Below are 20,527 nucleotides of genomic sequence, written 5' to 3'. Positions count from 1 at the left end.
AGAGCAGCTAGGGTTTCCGTCTCTAAACCGTCTCTCTCTCTCTCTCTCTCTACATATATATATATATTTGTGTGCAGCAGCCCCTTTCTCATCACCCATCTCATTCCGTTTCTTCCCTCAATACTCCTCAGCCACTCGCCCTCCCTCTCACGCTCTATCTTCTGCTTCTATATCCTCGCCTCGCCGCCTGCAATCTCCCCCCTTCTCTTCACTAAGGTATTTCCCTCATCTACCTTCTCTCTTCACTTTTTTATCCATCGTCGTCACTGTTAGCTATACGTGTTTCGAACAATGATACGCCTTTTTTTTTTCTTAATTTTTTGTTTCTCATCGGATTTAGATCTGTGCTCAGATGCGCCTTTGTTTATTGTGTTTTTTCATTTGATTATTACTTTTCGAACGATTCGATTGAGATTGAGATCATGGTTATCTTGGCTGACTTTTTGGTTGGGAATTGTTTAGTCTGGATTCTTGTTTTGGATGATAGCTATTTTAAGTCTTAGTAATTGCCCATCGGATCTGAAAACTTTTGAGTTTTTCCTTGGAAATACAACGTGCATACTCTAAACTGGTGACCTGATTGGTTTGAGCTTTTTTAATCATTCGTCAAATCAATTATTTAGAACCTGTGATTGGATTTTTCTTTTTTAACCAGACTGATTCGCATCATCTTGTGCAAACCACCGACATTATATGCTTATCTTTTAGATTAAGCATCTTTGTTAACGAAGAACAGTTGCAAAGTGTGTTTCATTTTGCAGCTGCAGAGAAGTGCTTTATTGGTTTGTTATTTTATTTTCTTTTTTCCGCAAGATGGAAGATTTCTCTACTTTATCCCTTTTATTCTTTTCGTGGATGCTGACTGTAGTTTGATCCTCTTTCTTTCTGCTGTAGTGTTTTTTTTTTCTTCTACAGCAGATTAGAAATGTCTTATTTGTTTGAGTTAAAGATACATGGCAATTTTCACATGTTATTTATTACACAATGTTTTTCTTACCTCATGCCAAACACCTCTTTTAAAGTGCATTTGTTGTTACAAAGCTCAATGTTTTTTGTTTGCATCTCATCCATAAATGATTGAACTGTTATCAGGATTTGGCTGGTGCATTTCTGGTGGGTGCAGATAGCAAAAGTGGAGGTTGTTAAGCCAGAACCGTTTTTTATGTCTGAACGGGCCTCTCAGTTATTGTCAATTGGGCTGCTTGGAGAATATTGTCCTTCATCAAGAAAAAAGGAGGCAAATTCTAGTCTCGAAGTTGGCTGCATGCATCACGAGCCACACCAAGGAAACATAATACGCTGCCACGGTTGCCTGTCTGTGCGGCCTGTTCCATCAGTGAGGAGCTTTTACCACATCAAAGAAACTACTGCTAGAGAAGGCAACTTCCTTATCTTCTGATAAAGTTGATATACGGCTAAACAGAAAATGGCTTTGCTAAACATTGGTGCTGGGAACAAGGATGATGCCTTTTACAGGTATAAGATGCCTAAAATGATAACAAAAATTGAGGGCCGTGGGAATGGCATCAAGACCAACATAGTCAATATGGTTGACATTGCAAAGGCATTGGGCAGGCCTGCATCTTACACAACTAAGTATTTTGGCTGTGAACTGGGAGCTCAATCCAAGTTTGATGAAAAGACTGGGACTTCTCATGTTAATGGGGCTCATGATACTTCAAAACTTGCTGGACTTCTTGAGAACTTTATCAAGAAATTTGTCCAATGTTATGGTTGTCGGAATCCTGAGACAGAAATAATCATAACAAAGTCGCAGATGATCAATCTTAAGTGTGCTGCTTGTGGATTCATCTCAGAGGTCGACATGAGGGACAAGCTAACCACATTTATTCTTAAGAATCCTCCAGAGGCAAAGAAAGGGTCAAAAGACAAGAAGGCCATGAGGAGGGCAGAGAAGGAACGACTCAAGGAAGGAGAAGTAGCTGATGAAGAGCAGAAAAAATTAAAGAAAGAAGTGGCAAAGAAAAAGGTCCCAAAAGATGCTGTTTCCAAGACACTGAGCAAGAAGAAGTCCCAACACTCTGATGAGGACCATTCCCCATCTGGTAGTCAGGCAGACGAGCACGAAGCACCAGCAGTGGCTGATGACAGTGATGATGATGTCCAGTGGCAGACTGATACTTCTGCAGTTGCAGCGCAACAAACCATTAAGGAGCAGCTTAATGCTGTTACTGCAAGCATGGTCGTGCTTTCTGCTAATGAAGAGAAATCAAAATCTGGGAAGAGCTCCCCTCAGAGGGAGGGGAAACCTAAAGCCAATGGACAGGAAAATGGCAGTGGCAAGGCTGGGGGGGGCCAAGAACGCGCAAACGCAATAAAGGAGTTTCTGGGGAAGGGTTCCCCGAGTCAACTAAAATCATTCCTGGAGTCCCTCTCGGGCACTCGCGAAGAAATCATTGCTGCTTTATTTGAGGCCTTGTTTGAGGGTGTGGGGAAGGGATTTTCCAAGGAGGTTGTCAAGAAGAAGAAGTACATTGTAGCTGCTGTGGAGGAAGAGGAGGGAATACTGCAGCCCGTCCTGCTCCGCGCCATAGAGACTTTCTGTGGGAAAGCAAGCCCCGAGGCTGTGAAGGAGGTGGGCTTGGTTTTGAAAGGGCTGTACGACAGTGACGTACTGGAAGAGGACTCGATCGTGGATTGGTACAACAAGGGTGCTGCAGGTGGCAATAAAGGCTCTCCAATTTGGAAGAATGTCAAGCCATTTGTGGAGTGGCTGCAGAATGCTGAATCCGAGTCTGAAGAGGAGTGAGCAGCAGCAGCAGCAGCAAGCAGTTTATGTATGGTGTAGTAATGCCTTGCCTCCTCCTCCTTGCCTAATGTTTTCACATTTTTTAATAATAATGTTTTAATGGTGGGTCTGTCTGTCTTCCTGTCTTGTCTGATTGTGTGCGGTAACACAGCTTGGGGGTTGATTGTTACTGCAAGAATAAAGCTGGCGGGTGTTTTGTGTCCTTTCTGTCTGTGTCATGGTTTTATTTTGGTGTGGTGCGGTTGTGTGAGGTGCCGTGCGGTGCCATGCCATGCCATGAGATAGTGTTGTTTAAAAATAGATGCATGCGTTGCTGTTGTGTGCGTGTCGAGTCTGGTCTGGTCATGAGTTTGCAGATTTCCTTTTTCCTAATAAGAAAACAGTGGCCTGTTTTTGGTCGATGGTTAATCATTCATTGCATTACTATCAGCACCTGGGACGAAGGGAAGGGAAGAATGTATGCTGCTGCAATGCAATGATTCATTCATAATCGATGGTGTTTGAGATTTCTTTAATTGGTAGGTGGATGGATGGGTTAGGTGGCGCAGGAGGAGGTCTCCTCTCTCAGCAGTGGTTTGTTTGTCACTTGTAGTGGGCGTGGCTGGCGTGCTGCTGAACGAACTTGTGTGTGTTGTTTACATTGTAACATCCAACCACATAATAAACAACCCCTCTTCCTTGTCTACTTGCTTCAATAATACTAGTAACACACACGATTACGGTTGCTGCCCCAATCTTAATATAATGCACTTCAATATTTAATATGAACTACCATCAATCAGTCAGCCATTCAAAGCAGAATAGAACAGAACAGTACAGAAAGAACATGCTTGCCTGCCTGCCTGCCTGTCTTGGCCTATTACCATTACTAGTATTATTACTAACTACTATCTTGGCTTGGTTGGCTTGTCCCGAATGGCTAATGGCTGCTGCCCTGGGTATTGCTTCCCATCCTTCCTTCCTTCCTTCCTTCATATTCGTATTTCACATTTTCGTTTCATTGCGGCTGTGGCCTCGTCTGCACTATGAACACATCTTTGCCCACCAAGCATCCTTCCACGTCCTGCGGCCCCCCTCCGAACCTCTGCTCCAGGAACAGCCCTATGGCACCCAGCCTCTGCCCCAGCTGCTGCCTGAACCCGCCGTCCACCGTCAGGGGCCTCCTGCTGTAGTCCACTCTCAGCCTCATCACTTGCCCATCCTCGCCCCCGCTCGCCACCATTTCCTCGCTGAAATTTGCAAACGCCAGCGTTGTCACCCCATCCCCAAACTTGCCACTGGCCAGCCTCCAGGGAGTTCCCCTGGTGCCCGAAGCCAGAGTCTCCCCGAGCCCAGGAGCCAGCTCTGCCTCCACCATATTTGGGTCCCTGTCCGTGGGACTCAGTGTGTGGAGCACAAAGGACACCTCCGGCGACACCATTTCCTGCACCAACACAGCCATCGCAGCCTCCCTCTGGGCTACTCCGGCAGCTCTGCGGCTTAGAACCGCTCTGCGCGTGTACAGGGAGGCCCACACATGGCTCACAGCATTCCCAAACCCCACTGGGTTACCAGTGCTCACGTTCGGAATCGAATCATAGAGCCCAGCAGCTGACATCCCCGCCAGGTCCTCTACATTGGCGCTAGACCGAACTATCAGCCGCACATCGTCGTTGGGAAATACTTTTGACAAGCTTTCAATGGTTTCTTTGGGAGGGTTCAAGGAGGAAATAAGCTTCTGAAGTTCGCTGCAAAGCCCCTCAAGCTCTTCGCCAACTCCAGCTGTCTCTATTCTCTCAATCAGAGACCTGAACCTGTCCATCGAGCCATTGCGTTCCAGTGCCATTTCCATAGAACCGAAAGGTATTGTAGCTCCATTTGGGACTTTAAATGATGCTGGAACTCCTTGTTCATTGTACACTGTCATTCAATCATTACAACCAGCACGCAATCTCCTACCTGGTGCATTAAATGATACAGCTATGGCGCTATGCTAAATCACATACCTTTGGCAGAATCAGCAGCCAAAGACGCTAGTCTACCACAGGCTGTAGCCTTTGCACCTGAGTTCTGCAGATTAGCATCGGCAAGCAATACAATGGCTCCAGTCGATTCAAGCTGAATGGAGACATTCATTAGTTAGCATCAGAATGCACAAGAAATTATGCGCTGGCTTAGCTCTTTATACCTGACTGATGTTAGAGCGGTTTATAGTATGCGAAGGGGTGCCTGAGTTTCCCACTGATTGGTTTTCCAGTGGTATGCTACCATTGCTGTGATTTGCAGAAGTTGCAGTCAAGCTGACACCTCTAGATGATGCTTCCAACCTGAACAGAACACGAGAGGTAATAGCAGAAGATATGAGGCAACGAGCTACCGTATGGTGCACCAGAAATAATTTATACCAAAAACCAGGTAACTCCAATCACATTGGTACAACATTAATATTGGGAGAGCAAGTAGCTAAGGCACAACCTCACAAATTTTCCCTTCAGCATTTCTATATCCGCAGCCTGTTCATCATCTTCACATGTCACAAACACAACCTTCTCCTGAAATTCTCAGATGTGTTCATTGTTAGAATTTCAGAAAAATGACCCACCTCAAGAAAAAACACATAAAAGGAAACAGCACAAAAATGGCATAGAACTTGCTTGGCGAGCCCTGACTCCAAGATGAGACAAATGAGGCAGCTCTTGCATAAGTATGACTCCAGAAACATTAGATCCAGCTGCTGTGACCTGGAAGATGGCCAACAAAGACAAGACAACCTTATTTTGACTGTTCCACATACCGGTAGAATATTCAATAGCTTTCCCAATTAAAGCATTTAGGTAAGGGAAAATGGCAGACCTCTTCATCTCCATCAGCTTTGCTGACAAGTAGAATAATGGGTCCCTCTGCAGACGATGGTAATGCCCCAGGAACAATTTTCTCCACCTGAAGACCAATGGAGAGACATAAACTCAACCCAATATTACTGAAGATTTACTCAGGAAGACAATAAGACTAATGTAGATGTGAGCTGGTTGTTGAGGGAAATTCTTATTACTTTTCTGGGGGGGCACCACACACAAAAATATGAAACTTGTGTTGAACAACCTATAATAATGTAATGGCAAGGAAGGACAGATTCCCACTGCTGGGTATAAAGAGTGTGGTCATGAATACAAAGTATGTTTATATTGCTCACACGTGCTTTGTACTTAGACTTCACCAGTAAACAATTACAAAACTACCTGGATGAGTGAACCAGAAGCAGATCCAGGTACAACAATATCCCAACCATGAGATCCAAGAACACTCCGGACAGCCTTTAAGAGGATGGTGCACAGTTTGGAAACCTGAAAAACTACACTGTTTCCATAACAAAAAAATTAGATGGTCGTGAGGGCATGGAATCACATGGTTGCCATCATTGAAATTGACAAGTAATTACATAAGTGCCTACCCTGCCCGAATCTCAGCTTCAGTGTATGTCCTCACGGTATTTTCTGGAATCCCAAAAGCTTTTCCTAATACCTGCAAGGCTCAACAAGTGATCTAGTTCTGTATAACTAACACCTCAACTTGTCTCATACAATTTAATCATGTGAATTACATCAAGCAAGAGATGAAACATAATTCTTGAGAATTTTCATTTGTATGTGATTAGAAGAACATCTTGATAAGAACATAAATGGAATGAGCTGAGTGATATTAAGAAGATACTCTTGCAAAATTTCATTACCTGAACCTTTTGAGGGAAGATATTAAGAAGTTCGTCAGAAAATTCTTCAGTCAGTCTCTTAGCTCTATCAAGTGTAGCTTTAAGCCTCAAGGCCCAGATCCTTTTGCCATTTTCACTGCCTTGAAATAATTACGAGAAGGAATCTTAGAGAATTGGTATATCTTGGAATTAATGAATCTATACAACAAAAAGGTACCTTCAGTTTCTAGAAGGCCTCTCCCTTGCCACGCTAATAGCTCATTCCTAATAACCTGGCACTCTTCAGGGTTCCAGCCAGATAGTCCCAATTGAAGGATGCTGATGACAAGAGCTCCAAATGTATCACTCCAAGAACTGACATTATTTTGCACTACATTTTCTGCAAGCCACCCAGCTCCCCCAACAGCTTCAAGGGCATTAAGAAACCTAAAAACCAGCAGTCAGTCATATTCAAGTTGAAAATTGATTGCATGGATCCAATGTGAGATTCCCAATAAGGGTTCTACAAAAATATTGTAGACATAGCATTAGTAGGGCATAATATTTAACATTTTCCAGGATAACTTCCTTCAGAATACATAAAGAAAACCCTTGCAAGTAATACAGAAAACCACTCCCTAGCAATTGAGATGCAGCAAATATGCAAGCAGCTGTTTCTTAACATTTACCGAGCATAGCAACAATTAAAAAAAAATCAATTATCATATGATTCAGTAGAAAAGAACTGAACATAAATTATCTGATGTATTACCTGCTTAACAGCACAAATGCATAGTCTTCAAGACCAATCTCACAAAGACGCCACTGCAGTTGCATGGATTCTTTTAGTAACATAATGATGTGAGTGTGTGTGTGTCTGAGAGAGAGAGAGAGAGAGAGGAAGAGAGAGAAAACCTTTTGGCGCATTGCTATTGCTCCATCAGGTGCATCATTACGCAGCCCACTCTCAAGACCTTTAATAATTTCGTGGCGAAGATTATTCAGAGCATGTATAACTTTCAAGAGTGCTCCCATTGATTCACTTCCAGAAGTATTATTGTCCATACCATCCAGTACCTGAAGGGATACAGGAATGAGAAATTCCAATTGTGAATATAATGATAGAAAATACATGGAGGGCGCAAGCTTTGCAAGCCATACTCAGGAACACGGACCACATATGGATAAGGGAATCTTATTTTTTCTGACATTTTGCGAACACATAAGTATCCATGAAATAGTAGTATGACTCATTGACTACCCAAATACGAAGAACATGTTTAAAGTATTTTGACTGATGAAAGTATCAGTGGCAAAATTAGAGGACAAATTATTACAATGTCATTGAGCAAGTGCAACTGAATTTGAGATGATAAGTCATCCACATTTCTTCATCATAACAGTTGACTCCTGAGACCATCTAACTATCCATATCTGAAAAATCCATAAACACGTAAAAGTGATACCTTTTTTGACTCTAAGAACACATGCAGAGCTTCAGAGCTTTGATCCAGAGAATCTCTAATTGCTTCCAGTTTTTCTTCCAGACTTCAACAACATAGATCGTGTGATGTTTCATAAATTCAGTGACGATTTTTCCATATTGAACACATGAACATATGACAACAATGAACAACAAAGGGTGCCCATGAGTATTAGAATCTAAAATCAACACTGAGGGAGGAAAATCAATCAGCTTGAAAATCAGAAATGGATGCGCATGATCACCATGTGGGTTCACACCAAGTAAACTGGAGACTTACGAACAAAAAAAACAATAATTTACATATTTTCTAACATAAATACAACCCAGTAAACTCCAACTCTTGGTGAAGAAAAATATGTAAGGAACTAAACCAGCAAGAATAAAAGGCAATATGGCAGCACCTTCTTCACCAAGAAAAAACAGGAGTTGGAGAGAATTAGCTGCTCATATGTAATGTATTACTGCATCATAAAAAACAAAATAAAACTATCATTGATCATCTTTATTTAAACTATTTTGAGACTATAATGTAATTTTTATCATCTTCCATTTAAAACAATGAAAGCTTCAGACACTTTGCAATTAGACTGCTTCCAGTAACTTCTAGAGCCTTTTGTCTGATTAAAGAAAAAATGATGTAAGAAATAACATAATTGCAACTAAAATAGACAATCTTAAAGGAAAAAGAATAATCTCTTAATTATCCTACCTTCCAGCATTGAAAAAATCTTTAAGCTCTTGATGGAAAAGCTTGAATTGCTCAACAAAAGCATAATTGTATTCTCCAGGATTCTTTGTAATTCTAGCAAGCATTGCTTCTGTTGCAACCAAATCTTCTGGGCCCGCATTTCTGTGAAGCTTGTTTTGTATTGTATGTTTAATTTCTTGCTGCAATGTAATATATAATATCAATCAAAATAACCTCTGCACTTACAAAGCAATTAAAAAGAGCACTGAGCAGTTCATAACCTTAAGATCATGAGGGATATCATTTCTATGAGCAATATCGCGAATTCTCGTTAATGGAACAGATGCAGTAAACTCTGCCTTAAAAGAAGGCAAACATGGATGAATCTTGCGGATAACTATTAGTTCCTGCACATAACAAGTAGCTTTTAGGTTTAAAACACATCATTACCATAAATATTGGAAAAATTCTATCAACAAACAAGTAGTCTAGATCACATTCATCTCCCTTGGTTTCTTTGAGATTGAATGATTTATTTTTGGCGCTACTGACAAGAATCTTCCAATCCATCACACATATTTATCAACTCCTAAACATACAACATTTAAAGTCAGCTGGGAATTGATTGAGAAAATGACATGCCAGGAAGATCTAGAAGAAAGCATTTGAAAAACAAACAGCCTATCCTATTCTCATAGCAACATCATGCATACACGCATAAACTTCAATTGCTTGCCATAATACACTGAAAGGTATGCAGGTATCATTTTAATGGAATATACATGTCATTATAGACTCCAGTCTGCCCCTCTCCGGTATTGAGCCATAAGGAAAAGAGTATCGTTTCTAGGCTGCTTGAGTCCACCATATATGATTCATAACTATGTTGCTAGGTTATCTTTGCTGCTTCAGATGTTGTTCCTCTCATTCTTCGAATCAATTAAGTTTTATTTATTATTATACATCAAATATGGTTGCATACTATCAAATCACAATAGCATCTAACGTCATGGCAAATCCAAGCTTCTCATAGAAAATGGCATGAATGTAATAGCAAGCAATCTAAAGTTAAATGATATAGATAATTTGCAGAAGCGACCTCAAGTGAGGTGTCTTTCTTGGTGTAAATTCTTTCCAGTTCCCGAAATATAAGCCTGGAAATCTCTGCATGCCTGTTTGGACGATGATGACCGCCATCTTCAAAGCAAGGAATCTGACCAGTGTTTATCCACTACAGAGACAGCATCACCTGATGAGTCCAAACACTGATTTGTCAAAAGAAAATATAAATATTATTTATCTGGAACCTTCAGATATACTGCTGAATATGTAAGAGCTTCCAAGCGATTTCCATTCTCCATATTTTCTACCAAAAGCTCTCGAACAACTTCAAGCTTCACAACCGAAAAAAACATGAAGAACAGATTTCAGTCTAAATTATTTAACTTTGCTAGTAGCTGTTAAATAACACTGTAGTATAATCCAATTTGAGAGAGCATTGATCATGTTGAGAAGTGTATTATTTTATATTTGGCAAAACATCTTATCATTGATATAAATTAGAAACCACAGTATAAATTAGACGCCACAGAAAATGAATAAATAAATAAATAAAATCAGGATGACATGAAACAATTGACCTACTCTAATAGAACAAAACAATCTCAGTATTTTTCGAGTGTGGATATCTATACAAAATACAAGAGTTCCATGCAAAATATAAATGAGAAAATATAATAGTTACAAGAAAAAGCAATAAAGCTGGGAGTCCGGCCTTCTTTCAAAAACGTTCTCATTATTTACAACCAAGGTGCATGATAGAAAAAAATTCATACTCTTAGATGATACCCAACAATACTAGACTTCATACTGTTTAAAGCTTTTAGGATGAATAATATATTTATACCTTCCGCCACCAGTTCCGAGCACTCTGATCACTTTCCACTAACTTCAAAGCAATACCTTCAAGTCCAGAAGTATCCCTTTTCGTCTCCTTTTCAGCATCAAAATAATCCTTTGACCGAACAAATGAAACATCTCTACCCTGCCATTGGTCCACAAAGGGGCTTGTGAAGACAGCCTTTTCTAATGCATCAGAAACACTCCGCTCACTGTCTTCAGCCTCTACTTCTTCCTGAGCCTGATCTAGGGGCAATAATTCCACCTGTTCATTAGTTTTGTCCCACTTACAAACAGCACTGAAACATCCTTTTCTTGGGATCTGTAAAATGCGGTTGTCACCACTTTCCCATGTTAAGCTGCCATCCTCTCCAACTATCACAAACTTGTACTCAACAGGCTCTTCATTGCCTGCCAGTTCCAAATCACAAACCCATCCATTTTCCGTCCAGTCCATCACCACTTTCTTCTTCCAGGATCCCAATTCTTTTGCAGATCCAAAAATCGCAACATGCTCCCCGAATTTAACTTGGTGTTCTAGCCAAACTTTTAGCTTCACCTGGTCACCCCCAGGTGTTTTAGATTTTCCCTTCTCCATTTCTTTACCACTGAAACCATAGGAATTTCAAATGAACGAGAGATCGGGTAAGAGCGTCGGATTGGACATTCAACAGAAAGTTTCCATCTTTATAATAATTGCAATACCGCTACATTCCAATTTCATATACTCCAGATTTTTCCATATGGGGAGCTGCATATGTTATTGGGATTGAAAATGGCAAGGAAGCATAGAAGTTTACCTTGTTTCAAGCGAAGAAACAGCACAGATGGTCATTTTAAGAGAATCCCTTCTTGTGGGATTAACAGGAAAGAATCGCCAATGAGGAAGGGGGATCGAGACTTTGCGCCCAAGAAGAAAGTTGGGGGGGATATCACCTTGAGCACGTCTAGAATTATTAGTAACAGTGCGGCCGAGACTGAGGGTGGAAGGAATTTTGCAGTGAAATAGCACACAGGAGTAGTCCATTGCAATGAAATCTCAAGAAATTGAAGAAGGAAAGAAAGAAAGAAAGGAAGTGTTCTAACAAATCTGTAAGCAATGAAAGTGCGTTAATGATGTACATAAACGAAAGAAAGCCTCACCCATCCCATCCTTCCTTGGTTACATTTCTCGATGAATTGGGAATGAAGTAGATATTTGCGATTGACACGTGGAATGAGATATTTCTTTTATACTGGTAAGTACAAATAATCAGCGGTACACACTCACTTCACTTTGTCTCCACACCCACACCCATATCACACGTGCTGCAATCAATTCGTGCCTTCCTTCGTCCTCCAGTGAAGGCTGCCCTTGCCCTTCCCCTTCCCCTATCTTTCGCCTTCCCCTGCCCTCTGTTTTTTAAAACTAGCTAGATTCTGTAAATGGCCGCTTTGGCTTCTCTTGCCAACACTTGTTCATCTATTCACACACTGCAAAATTTTCATTTTTTGTCTTCCTCTAGACCACCCACTAGCCTTACCATTTTTGTTCAACACGGTAAGAATGGAGGGTCATTTCCCCCGACACCCATTTCATCTCTATCCGTATCGTCTTTTTCCTATCTGAATTCGTACGTTATGCTTGGGACTTCGAGGGTTACGACTCCTGCCCACAAGTATGGCGCTGGCAGCCCTTCCATTTTCAAGCCTTTCTCAACCCAGCAAGGAAATCACCCCCACCAAGTACTCTCTCTTCCCCCTCCTTGTGTTGTTGAATTTGATACAAATTGGAAATTTCGTCGTTATTGTTGAAGGAAAAAGCCCCCAACTTTAATATGCTGACAAGCTATTGATTTTTAATTCAATCTCTTCTTCCTATTGTTTTGAAAATTTTGTATTCTGGATTTGTGGAATTGTAACTATTTTATACCTTACATTTAAGATCAGGGGCACGTTTAAACCATTGGTATAATGGAGTCTAGTTTTAGCAATTGATACCATTGGCATACAGGTTTATCCCACGGCCATTATTAACAGAAACTTTCCACTATGGAGTGATATATAATTTTTTGTCAAAATAATGATGAAACAAGCATAGTCTAAAGTTGCATTTAGTTGTGGTCAAGTTAGTATACATTGCAGGATCTGAGGGTTGAAAAGTACTAGCTATGGTAAATGGTAATGATATTGCAACTATACCCAACTCAATTTAAATGTAATCTCTCTGAATATGAAACATGTCTTTATTCACAAGAAGTCTTAATAGAGTTCACATGATGCAATACTGCAATATGGGAGTGAATGTGCAGGTTTGAATTCCTGCTGAATTCGCTTGGGTATCAGAATTACAGGCTTAGTGCCTTCTTAGGAGCAGTGGAAGTTGGATAAACTTTTTGTTGTAATTGAACCGCATTCGCTTTTTTAAGTTAGGATAAACACAGCTGAAAAATTATGTGCATCCTGTCAGCTGGCAGAATGGAACTGGATTGGTCGAATTTGTCTGAATATATAAATCACAAAGTAATCACTTCCATGGGAACTAAGAAGCACATGCTTTTGTGATAGGCAGTAATGGTTGCATAAGATTTATTATGTTATGCGTAAGCATCACATGAGTGGCTGTCTGCAACGTTTTTCAAACTGACTTGCTTGTGATTATTTATTTTATGTTCATCCATTTCTAATCTGTTTCATAGAGTGCTTTAGTTCTTCACACCTGATGTGAAGTGGCAACATGTATTTATTGGATTAAGGTTTTACATGAGACTAGAATGTGAAGATTTTTATGTGATTTACTCCATCACATAACGGCATATAAAATAAATGTACAGGCAAACAGTGTAGATGGTTCAGATGAGTTCATGGTGGTAGAAAGTGGAGCAGATAAAAAGATGTCTTCAAGTCTTGGCCCCCTTGTGGAGGCATACAAAAAGGCAATCTTAGAGGGAGATGGAAAAACTATATACGAAGTTGAGGAAATGATAATTATGATTGAGAAAGGGAGAAATGACTTGGTCCAGAAAGTTTCACATTTGTCTGCAGAGATATCTTCCAGAAAAGAAAAATGTGTTCGATTGCAAGCTGATTTTGATAATTACAGAAAAAGATCTGAAAAAGAGAAATTGACTGTAAGAAGTGATGCTCAAGGAGAAATGATTGAGTCCTTGTTGCCAATAGTTGATAGTTTTGAGAGAGCCAGGCAACAGATCAAACTAATAACTGACAAGGAAAAAAGTATTGATGCAAGTTATCAAGGCATATACAAGCAGTTCGTGGAAATTATGAGGAGTTTAAGGGTGGCTGTTGTCCCCACAGTTGGGAAGCCATTTGATCCTTCGGTGAGCCTAATCCTCTTTATTCATATGTTTGTGCATGCATGTGTGTATCTATCTATTCCGTTTTTGCACTTTTCACGCATACAAAATAGGTTATTTGATTGAGATGGGGTTTGTAAGAATATAGTTACATGGCTTTATGTGATAGTAGAGTGTGCATGCTTTAGATCTTCAATATGTAATTAAACTGATTTGACCAAGAGATGTAACACTCATTAAAAAATACAAGTCTTGGACAACAATGCAAATGGGCAAAAATTTATTTAAACACAGGTTTCACTTAAATGTAAACAGTTATATATGTATGTATACTCATGATATACAAGGTTCATATAATTAGCATAAAGATTCTTGAAAGTCATTTCACCAAGGGATATTTCTTTATTTGGATATACTTATTATTCTGATTGTATGGAATGGTTTGAAAAAATGATTGCAGACCAAGTCTGACCTGGTGATTTGTACCCTTCACATTGATGCAAAATGGTTCACATCAGGAGTCTCTAAACTTCACATAGAAAAGTTTCTCATGCGTGCTATTCGATAGATATGTTATCTTATGATGCATTTGCCAATATGTAATTCGAATACTCGACATCTTTCTTAAAATGTAGGCGTGTGAAATTAGTTCTTTGGTTTTAAGTTTTCGGATGTCTACTTAAGCTACAAATTACATTGTACTTTTTATAATATAGTTTCTCAGATGGGTGGGTTAGTGAGCAAATGTGTGAGAGAGAGCATTCACTTTTAATTAATTGCAATCTACATGCAATATTAGTGCACATTGTGGTTTACGGTGTTCCCTGTTTCCCCTAGTAAGTAATAGAATGTGCACTTGTAGGGTTCTCCAAGCACTGTGTGTGTTATTATGCATCGCCTCTTGTTTAGATGATGATGATGATTATGATGTAGGTGCACGAGGCGATTGCTCGAGTGGAGTCGCAACAGTTCAAGGAAGGAATTATCGTACAAGAGTTGCATAGAGGTTTTTTCCTTGGAGACCGGTTGTTAAGACCTGCCGTGGTCAAGGTCTCTTCCGGACCTGGCAAAAAGAAACCTTCAGTGCAGCAGGCTAGAGTTTCAGTTGCTGGAATGGAATAGAAAACTGATTTTACACCCATGGATGCACACACACACACACACACACATATATATATATGTATAATGACTATTATTCCCTGGAGCACAAGTTTCCGGAGTGGCAAATTTTCCTTGGCATTGCGGGTTTAAACATACATGTATTCTCCAAAAGTTGTTTTATGTCGTCTCATGTAATGTAAGAGTTGGGGAGGACACTGACCCACTTGCTCACTCACTCATTCACTGTAAGGAGATTTGAGAGGTTGAGGAGTGAGAGGATTCCTGTATCCGGAAAAGTAGACCAGACCAGTCCAGTCTAGTCTTCAACAACATGAGGAAAAGTTGAGTTGTGTGTAATTGCCCTGTCCTGCCGGTGCCCATCCTCCTCCATCATCCTCTACTCGATCTTTCTTGAAATTCAATATACAGAGAGAGAGAGAGAGAGAGGTGAAGAGATGAGATGTAAACTTACTAGTTAGTTAGACTTTTGAGTATCCACGATTCAGGAACAAAGGCAAAATCAGTTTTTGCAATCATTCATTCATGCCTAGCTCTACCAAAACAAGTCTAAGCAAATGACATAGTAGTAGTATTTCTTTATATTATTGCATTGGATTGTCTCCTCAAAACTCACATTTACACACACATATGCTAGCTGCTGATACACTCTAAATTAAAGGCTATACCTTTTTATAGCACAGCACACCAAGTCTGGCTTTCTCTCTACTAACTATCCAGTAGTCATGGGGAAATATTTATTTATTTTATTCATCATTTAATTAGTATTAACAATGAATGAGTAGACCTCGGCCTACCAGCCAGCTTGTAAATTAATTCATGCATGCATGCTAGCTAGGGACGTCCTGAGTTAGCAGAGGTTGCCATGTACGCGGCTCTGATCTGCTCCAGTGTGGCCACAAGTGTACTGGTGTGGGTTCTATCAGCTGGCGATATGGCCACGCACTCCATCGCCAAGTGCAGGATAGATGACAGGCATTGCTCCTTCGCCGCCCGGTCGAGAACAACAAGCCGCTCTCCCTCTCCCTCTTCATTTCCATTTCCATTTCCATACAGGTTCGCGTCCACAATCTCATTGATGCTCTTGTTGTTTTCATACAATGAGATGCGCACCCAACTCTCCAAGCTCAACTCCCCTCCAAACTCTTCATCGGTAGGCCTCTTTCGGGTGCACAGCTCCAGCAGCATCACCCCGAAACTGTAAACATCAGATCCAGTTGATACCACGCCTTGAGCTCCATATTCTGCACTAGACATTTCAAATATCAATCATGCCTTGGTAATGCTGCTAAGACCAGCAAGCCAAAAGGCAAAAAAAAAAAAAACAAACACTCAGGAACTGCAGCACCCCACCTGGTGCCATATATCCAATTGTTGCCAAGGTTCTAGTTTGAGCCATTGACTCGCCTTCCTCCAAGAGTTTGGCGATACCGAAATCACTGACATGAGCTGTCATATCTTCATCCAGCAAGACATTGCTAGGCTTTAGATCACAATGAACAATCGGGACTGTGTGACCGAGGTGCAGATGTTCCAAGGCACACGCAACATCGATTGCTATGTTTAGTCTTTGCACCAAATCTAAGAAATTGTTGTGGGCATACAACCATTTATCCAGGCTCCCCCTCGGCATATACTCCAAAATCAAAGCCTTGAAATCTTCATTGCTGCAGCAGCCAAGTATTTTGATCAAATTCCGGTGGCGAATACCACTCAGCACACCCGCCTCTGTCTCAAAACTTTTGGCTGACTTATCAGATTCTATATTGAAAACTTTTACTGCAACGGCTGCACCATCCGAAAGTGTTCCTAAATATACTGAACCAAAGCTTCCATTCCCAAGTAGGTTGCTATCGTTGAAGTCATTGGTTGCCCGCACAAGTTCGAGGTAAGATATCCGTTTCCAAGACTGAGGTAAGGATACTTCATCAGCAGGGAGTTTTGTGCTTGATTTTCGAATTCTCATAATTAGCAGAATACTCACGGCACTCAAGATAATTACGGCTAATACACAGGGGAGCACAACTCGTTTCAGCAGTGAGGCCGAAGTTTTTTTCTTTATGTTCTCTTTGCAGGGCGGTACATGCAGACGATCTTCACCGCATAGCGCATAGTTGTTCATGAATGATGAAGGCGTGAAGTTGGTAAATTTACCTCCTGTAGGAATATGGCCTTCTAGTCTGTTGTAGGACACATTGAAGTACTGAAGGAACACAAGTCCCTCCAGCGATGTCGGGATAAATCCTGAAAGGTTGTTAGAGGAGAGATCCAAGGATTCTAACCCTCTCAAGTCTCCCATGGAGCTAGGAATGGAACCATGAAGACTGTTATGCTCTAGAGACAAGGTGACCAGTGACTCCGCTTTGTCCATAGAAGTTGGGATCTCACCTGAGAACTGATTCCACGACAGGTCCAAATCTCTGAGGACTGCCAAGTTTCCAATGTTGGACGACAAAGATCCATTTAGCATGTTTGTGGACAAGTTCAACCCCAGAAGGTCATCCAGATTCCACAAGCTCGAGGGAACATTTGATTCCAATCTGTTGGAGTCAAGGTACAACCTTCGGAGGGATTTAAGCTCACCCAAACAAGCTGGAATTGGGCCACGAAGAGCATTGTGGCTCACGTACAAGTCCCCCAAGTTGCCTATCTGGCAAAGTTGGGTGGGGATGAATCCTTCCAGCTTGTTGTGTTCCAGATATATACGGACGAGTTGCTTTAAGTCTCCGAGTGTTGGGGGAATGAGCCCCGTCAACTCATTGCTATCCAAAGTCAAGTAACGCAAATGTGACAAGTTTCCAACCTCAGCGGGAATGGAACCTCTTATTCTGCATCCAAATGCTTTAAAAATCTCGAGTGCAGATGAGAAATTTCCTATTGAGGCTGGAAGCATACCATCAAGTTGATTCAGGGAAAATTCTATCTCCCATAGAAGGCGGCAGTTTGTTAACGAGGACAGAAACCTCAATTCTTGATTTGGCGATTCTCCAGTCAAATTATTTCCTCCAATTAGGAGGCGTCGCAGCAACCTCAAACCACCCAGGTTAGGCATCGCGCCAGAGAAAGAGTTGGATCCCATGCCTATGATGGCCAGGTTGGAAGCATTGCTGATGGTGCTCGGAATCTTTCCACTTAGCCTGTTACCACTTAAATAAATCTCTTGTAGACTGGGAAGCGAAAGCCCGAAGGCAGAAGGAAGATGCCCTGAGAAGTGATTGGATGAAAGCTCCAACATGGTCACCGCTGACAGGTTGTACATTGAAGGTGGGATGGCACCGGTTAAGCTATTGTTGTGGACATTGATGGTCACAAGATCTAGAGTTCCAAGCCCCGCTGGTAATTCACCTGCCATGATTACGTGTGTGTGTGTGTGTACAATCAAATAAGAAGATTTCAAACTTTAGAATTTTGATTGATTATGAGATAGCTTGCAAGCAGACTGCGACAATATGGAGTATGTAATAATATTTGTCACTTGATATAGGTTAGGCTCGCTGGGCACGCTCACGCTCACACTCACACTCACACTCACAATACAAGCTAGCTACTAATATTAATTTTACCTGTGAAGAAGTTATTGGCTAAAGATAGGTGTTGCAAGGCCGTGAGGTTACCAAATTGCTTGGGTATGTGACCTGCCAGCTGATTAGAATGAAGACGCAACTCCTGGAGATTGGGGAGGTTAGTAAACTGGGCATCTGGAATGCGTCCCGACAGGCTGTTGTTAGAAAAATCTAGCGCTTCCAAAGAAGACATGTTGAAGACGAAAGATGGAATTTGCCCCCTAAGGGAGGCGCTAGGGAAGCTGAGAAGCTGAAGATGTGAGAGATTGCGTAGGTCCTGTGGAACTGGAACTCCCCCTGCACTCACTCAATCAACTTAATTAGAATAGCCAAAAGGTAGTAAGGAAGAAGAAGAAAGATATACATACGTACATACATGCACACTATCTTGTAGAAGCAATTTCTGAATATAGCATGCATACATACATACCATGGAAGTCGTTTGCTCCCAGATACAACCTTCGGATCATTGTCAGCCATCCGATCGACTTTGGAATTTTGCCGTCGAAATGATTATAGGACAGGGACAAATCATGGAGCTTGGTGCACTTGTGAATATTGAATGGAATTTGGCCACTAAGTTGATTTCTCGAGAGAAAAAGACCTCCGAGTTGGGGAAGATGATTGCAAATATCATTTGGAAGAGTACCGGACAGGAGATTAGCGGTGACATCGATTGATTCAAGAGAGGAGAGGTTGAAGACGGCGTGTGGGATGAGGCCTGTAATTTGGTTGTACTTAAGGTCCAAAGTATGTAGGGAGGTCAAGTTGCCTATCTCCGGAGGAATACTTCCTCCCAGAGAGTTGTAGCTTAACCTCAGTACCTGCAGCAGGCTGGAGTTACTTCCTGATAGTGATAGTGATAATGGCGGAATGCGACCGGAGAAGCTGTTGTGGTCCAATGCAATGGAGTGAAGGCCTCCTAACATTCCGAACCAGGACGGGATGGCCCCCGTGAAGTTGTTGAATCCCGCATCAAACGAGCGTAACCGGCGCAGAGAAGACAGCTCGGCGGGCAGGGGTCCGGAGAAGTTGTTGGCGTGGATGTCGAGAGAAGCGAGGAATGTTAAGTTGCCAAGGTGCGGGGGGATAGTACCTCCAAAGCCGAAGCCAGAGAGGTTAAGAGCAGTGACTCTGCCACCGCCACCGCAAGAGACGCCGATCCAGCGGCAAACTGACGTGGCGGTGGACCAGTTTTTGGTTAAAATTTCCAAAGGATCGGATGTTATAGTGGACCTCAAGGCAACTAGTGCGTCCTGATCCGTGCTTTGATCATTTGAAGCTGCTGCGGCTATTGGGAGGACCGAGTGGCTGCTGCTGCTGCTTAACAACACGACCAAAACGGCAACTGCAACTGCAACTGCAATTTCAACCTCAACTTCAACAACCGCGAAGAAGCAGCAGGAGGAGGCTGTTGGTTTCCCCATTAAGAAATAGAAATTGAAGTGGTGAGTGGTGATGATGATGGTATCTCAGTCTAGGTAGCATTAAAAGCAGAATGAATAACACAACTCTACGATTAATATTATCTTCTATAAAAAAAAAAAAAATAAACTATTACATAATAAAAAATTAATTAATTAATTAATATACAAAAACTTAAAATTTTAAAAAAATAATAATAACACATAACACCAAAAATGATGTCGTAATGCAGCAAACAGAAACTCCATTTCGTCATAATTGCTATTGTAGCAACACTATATTTAGTGTTATTATTTTTTATTTTTTAAGTTTTGTAAAATTATATTTGAATCTCATTTTAATTGCGTAGGGACTTATGTACAATTTGATGTATTTATGTGTATATATATATATATGTATAGTTTTTGCATTTTTGAGTGATTAAAGTCTACCAAATTTAAATTATATTAGAATACTTATAGGTGTGTTTGTCTGGGGTTTGGATTTTAAGTTGAGATTTGAATAGTAAAAATTTTGAGTTTGTCTGGGGTTTGGATTTTAAGTTGAGATTTGAATAGTAAAAATTTTGAATTCGAATAGTTGTATGATGTGATATAAATAGGTGTTGATACTAT

The 20,527-nt window shown here is 41.0% G+C and overlaps 4 protein-coding genes across 7 annotated transcripts; 2 read left to right on the top strand and 2 right to left on the bottom strand.

Moving 5' to 3' along the window:
- Positions 1–57: 57 nt before the first annotated feature.
- LOC127265147 (probable eukaryotic translation initiation factor 5-1) lies at positions 58–3,181 on the top strand. Its single transcript, XM_051294831.1, has 2 exons — positions 58–216; positions 1,093–3,181. Exon 2 carries the CDS (start codon positions 1,427–1,429, stop codon positions 2,768–2,770), a length of 1,344 nt encoding a protein of 447 aa, XP_051150788.1. The 5' UTR covers positions 58–216; positions 1,093–1,426; the 3' UTR covers positions 2,771–3,181.
- LOC127265146 (phosphoglucan, water dikinase, chloroplastic) lies at positions 2,888–11,792 on the bottom strand. Of its 3 annotated transcripts, none has more exons than XM_051294827.1 (19): positions 11,311–11,792; positions 10,518–11,118; positions 9,919–10,005; positions 9,711–9,842; positions 8,893–9,018; positions 8,633–8,811; positions 7,904–7,985; positions 7,353–7,514; positions 7,210–7,262; positions 6,676–6,884; positions 6,480–6,598; positions 6,201–6,271; positions 5,989–6,106; positions 5,603–5,689; positions 5,404–5,490; positions 5,225–5,301; positions 4,938–5,076; positions 4,756–4,867; positions 2,888–4,669 (listed from the first exon to the last, which is right to left on the bottom strand). In XM_051294827.1, exons 1-19 carry the CDS (start codon positions 11,535–11,537, stop codon positions 3,768–3,770), a joined length of 3,570 nt encoding a protein of 1,189 aa, XP_051150784.1. In that variant the 5' UTR covers positions 11,538–11,792; the 3' UTR covers positions 2,888–3,767. The 3 variants fall into 3 exon arrangements, with proteins under 3 accessions (XP_051150784.1, XP_051150786.1, XP_051150787.1); XM_051294829.1 differs by having other exon boundaries at positions 2,888–4,654; XM_051294830.1 differs by having other exon boundaries at positions 2,888–4,645.
- Positions 11,793–11,799: 7 nt separating this feature from the next.
- LOC127265148 (uncharacterized) lies at positions 11,800–15,517 on the top strand. The gene is made up of 3 exons (XM_051294832.1): positions 11,800–12,235; positions 13,324–13,830; positions 14,740–15,517. The coding sequence occupies exons 1-3, from the start codon at positions 11,936–11,938 to the stop codon at positions 14,926–14,928; spliced, it is 996 nt and encodes a 331-aa protein (XP_051150789.1). The 5' UTR covers positions 11,800–11,935; the 3' UTR covers positions 14,929–15,517.
- Positions 15,518–15,528: 11 nt separating this feature from the next.
- LOC127265145 (putative receptor-like protein kinase At3g47110) lies at positions 15,529–19,934 on the bottom strand. Of its 2 annotated transcripts, none has more exons than XM_051294825.1 (4): positions 18,919–19,933; positions 18,489–18,785; positions 16,279–18,270; positions 15,529–16,169 (listed from the first exon to the last, which is right to left on the bottom strand). In XM_051294825.1, the coding sequence occupies exons 1-4, from the start codon at positions 19,913–19,915 to the stop codon at positions 15,760–15,762; spliced, it is 3,696 nt and encodes a 1,231-aa protein (XP_051150782.1). In that variant the 5' UTR covers positions 19,916–19,933; the 3' UTR covers positions 15,529–15,759. The 2 variants fall into 2 exon arrangements, with proteins under 2 accessions (XP_051150782.1, XP_051150783.1); XM_051294826.1 differs by having other exon boundaries at positions 15,965–16,174; positions 18,919–19,934.
- Positions 19,935–20,527: the final 593 nt, after the last annotated feature.

Source organism: Andrographis paniculata, unplaced genomic scaffold (genome assembly GCF_009805555.1).
Source record: "Andrographis paniculata isolate CXL003 unplaced genomic scaffold, ASM980555v1 Contig72END, whole genome shotgun sequence".
Classification (NCBI taxonomy): Eukaryota; Viridiplantae; Streptophyta; class Magnoliopsida; order Lamiales; family Acanthaceae; genus Andrographis; species Andrographis paniculata.
The sequence above is the reverse complement of the archived record's forward strand: the minus strand, read 5'-3'. Positions and strand labels throughout refer to the sequence as shown.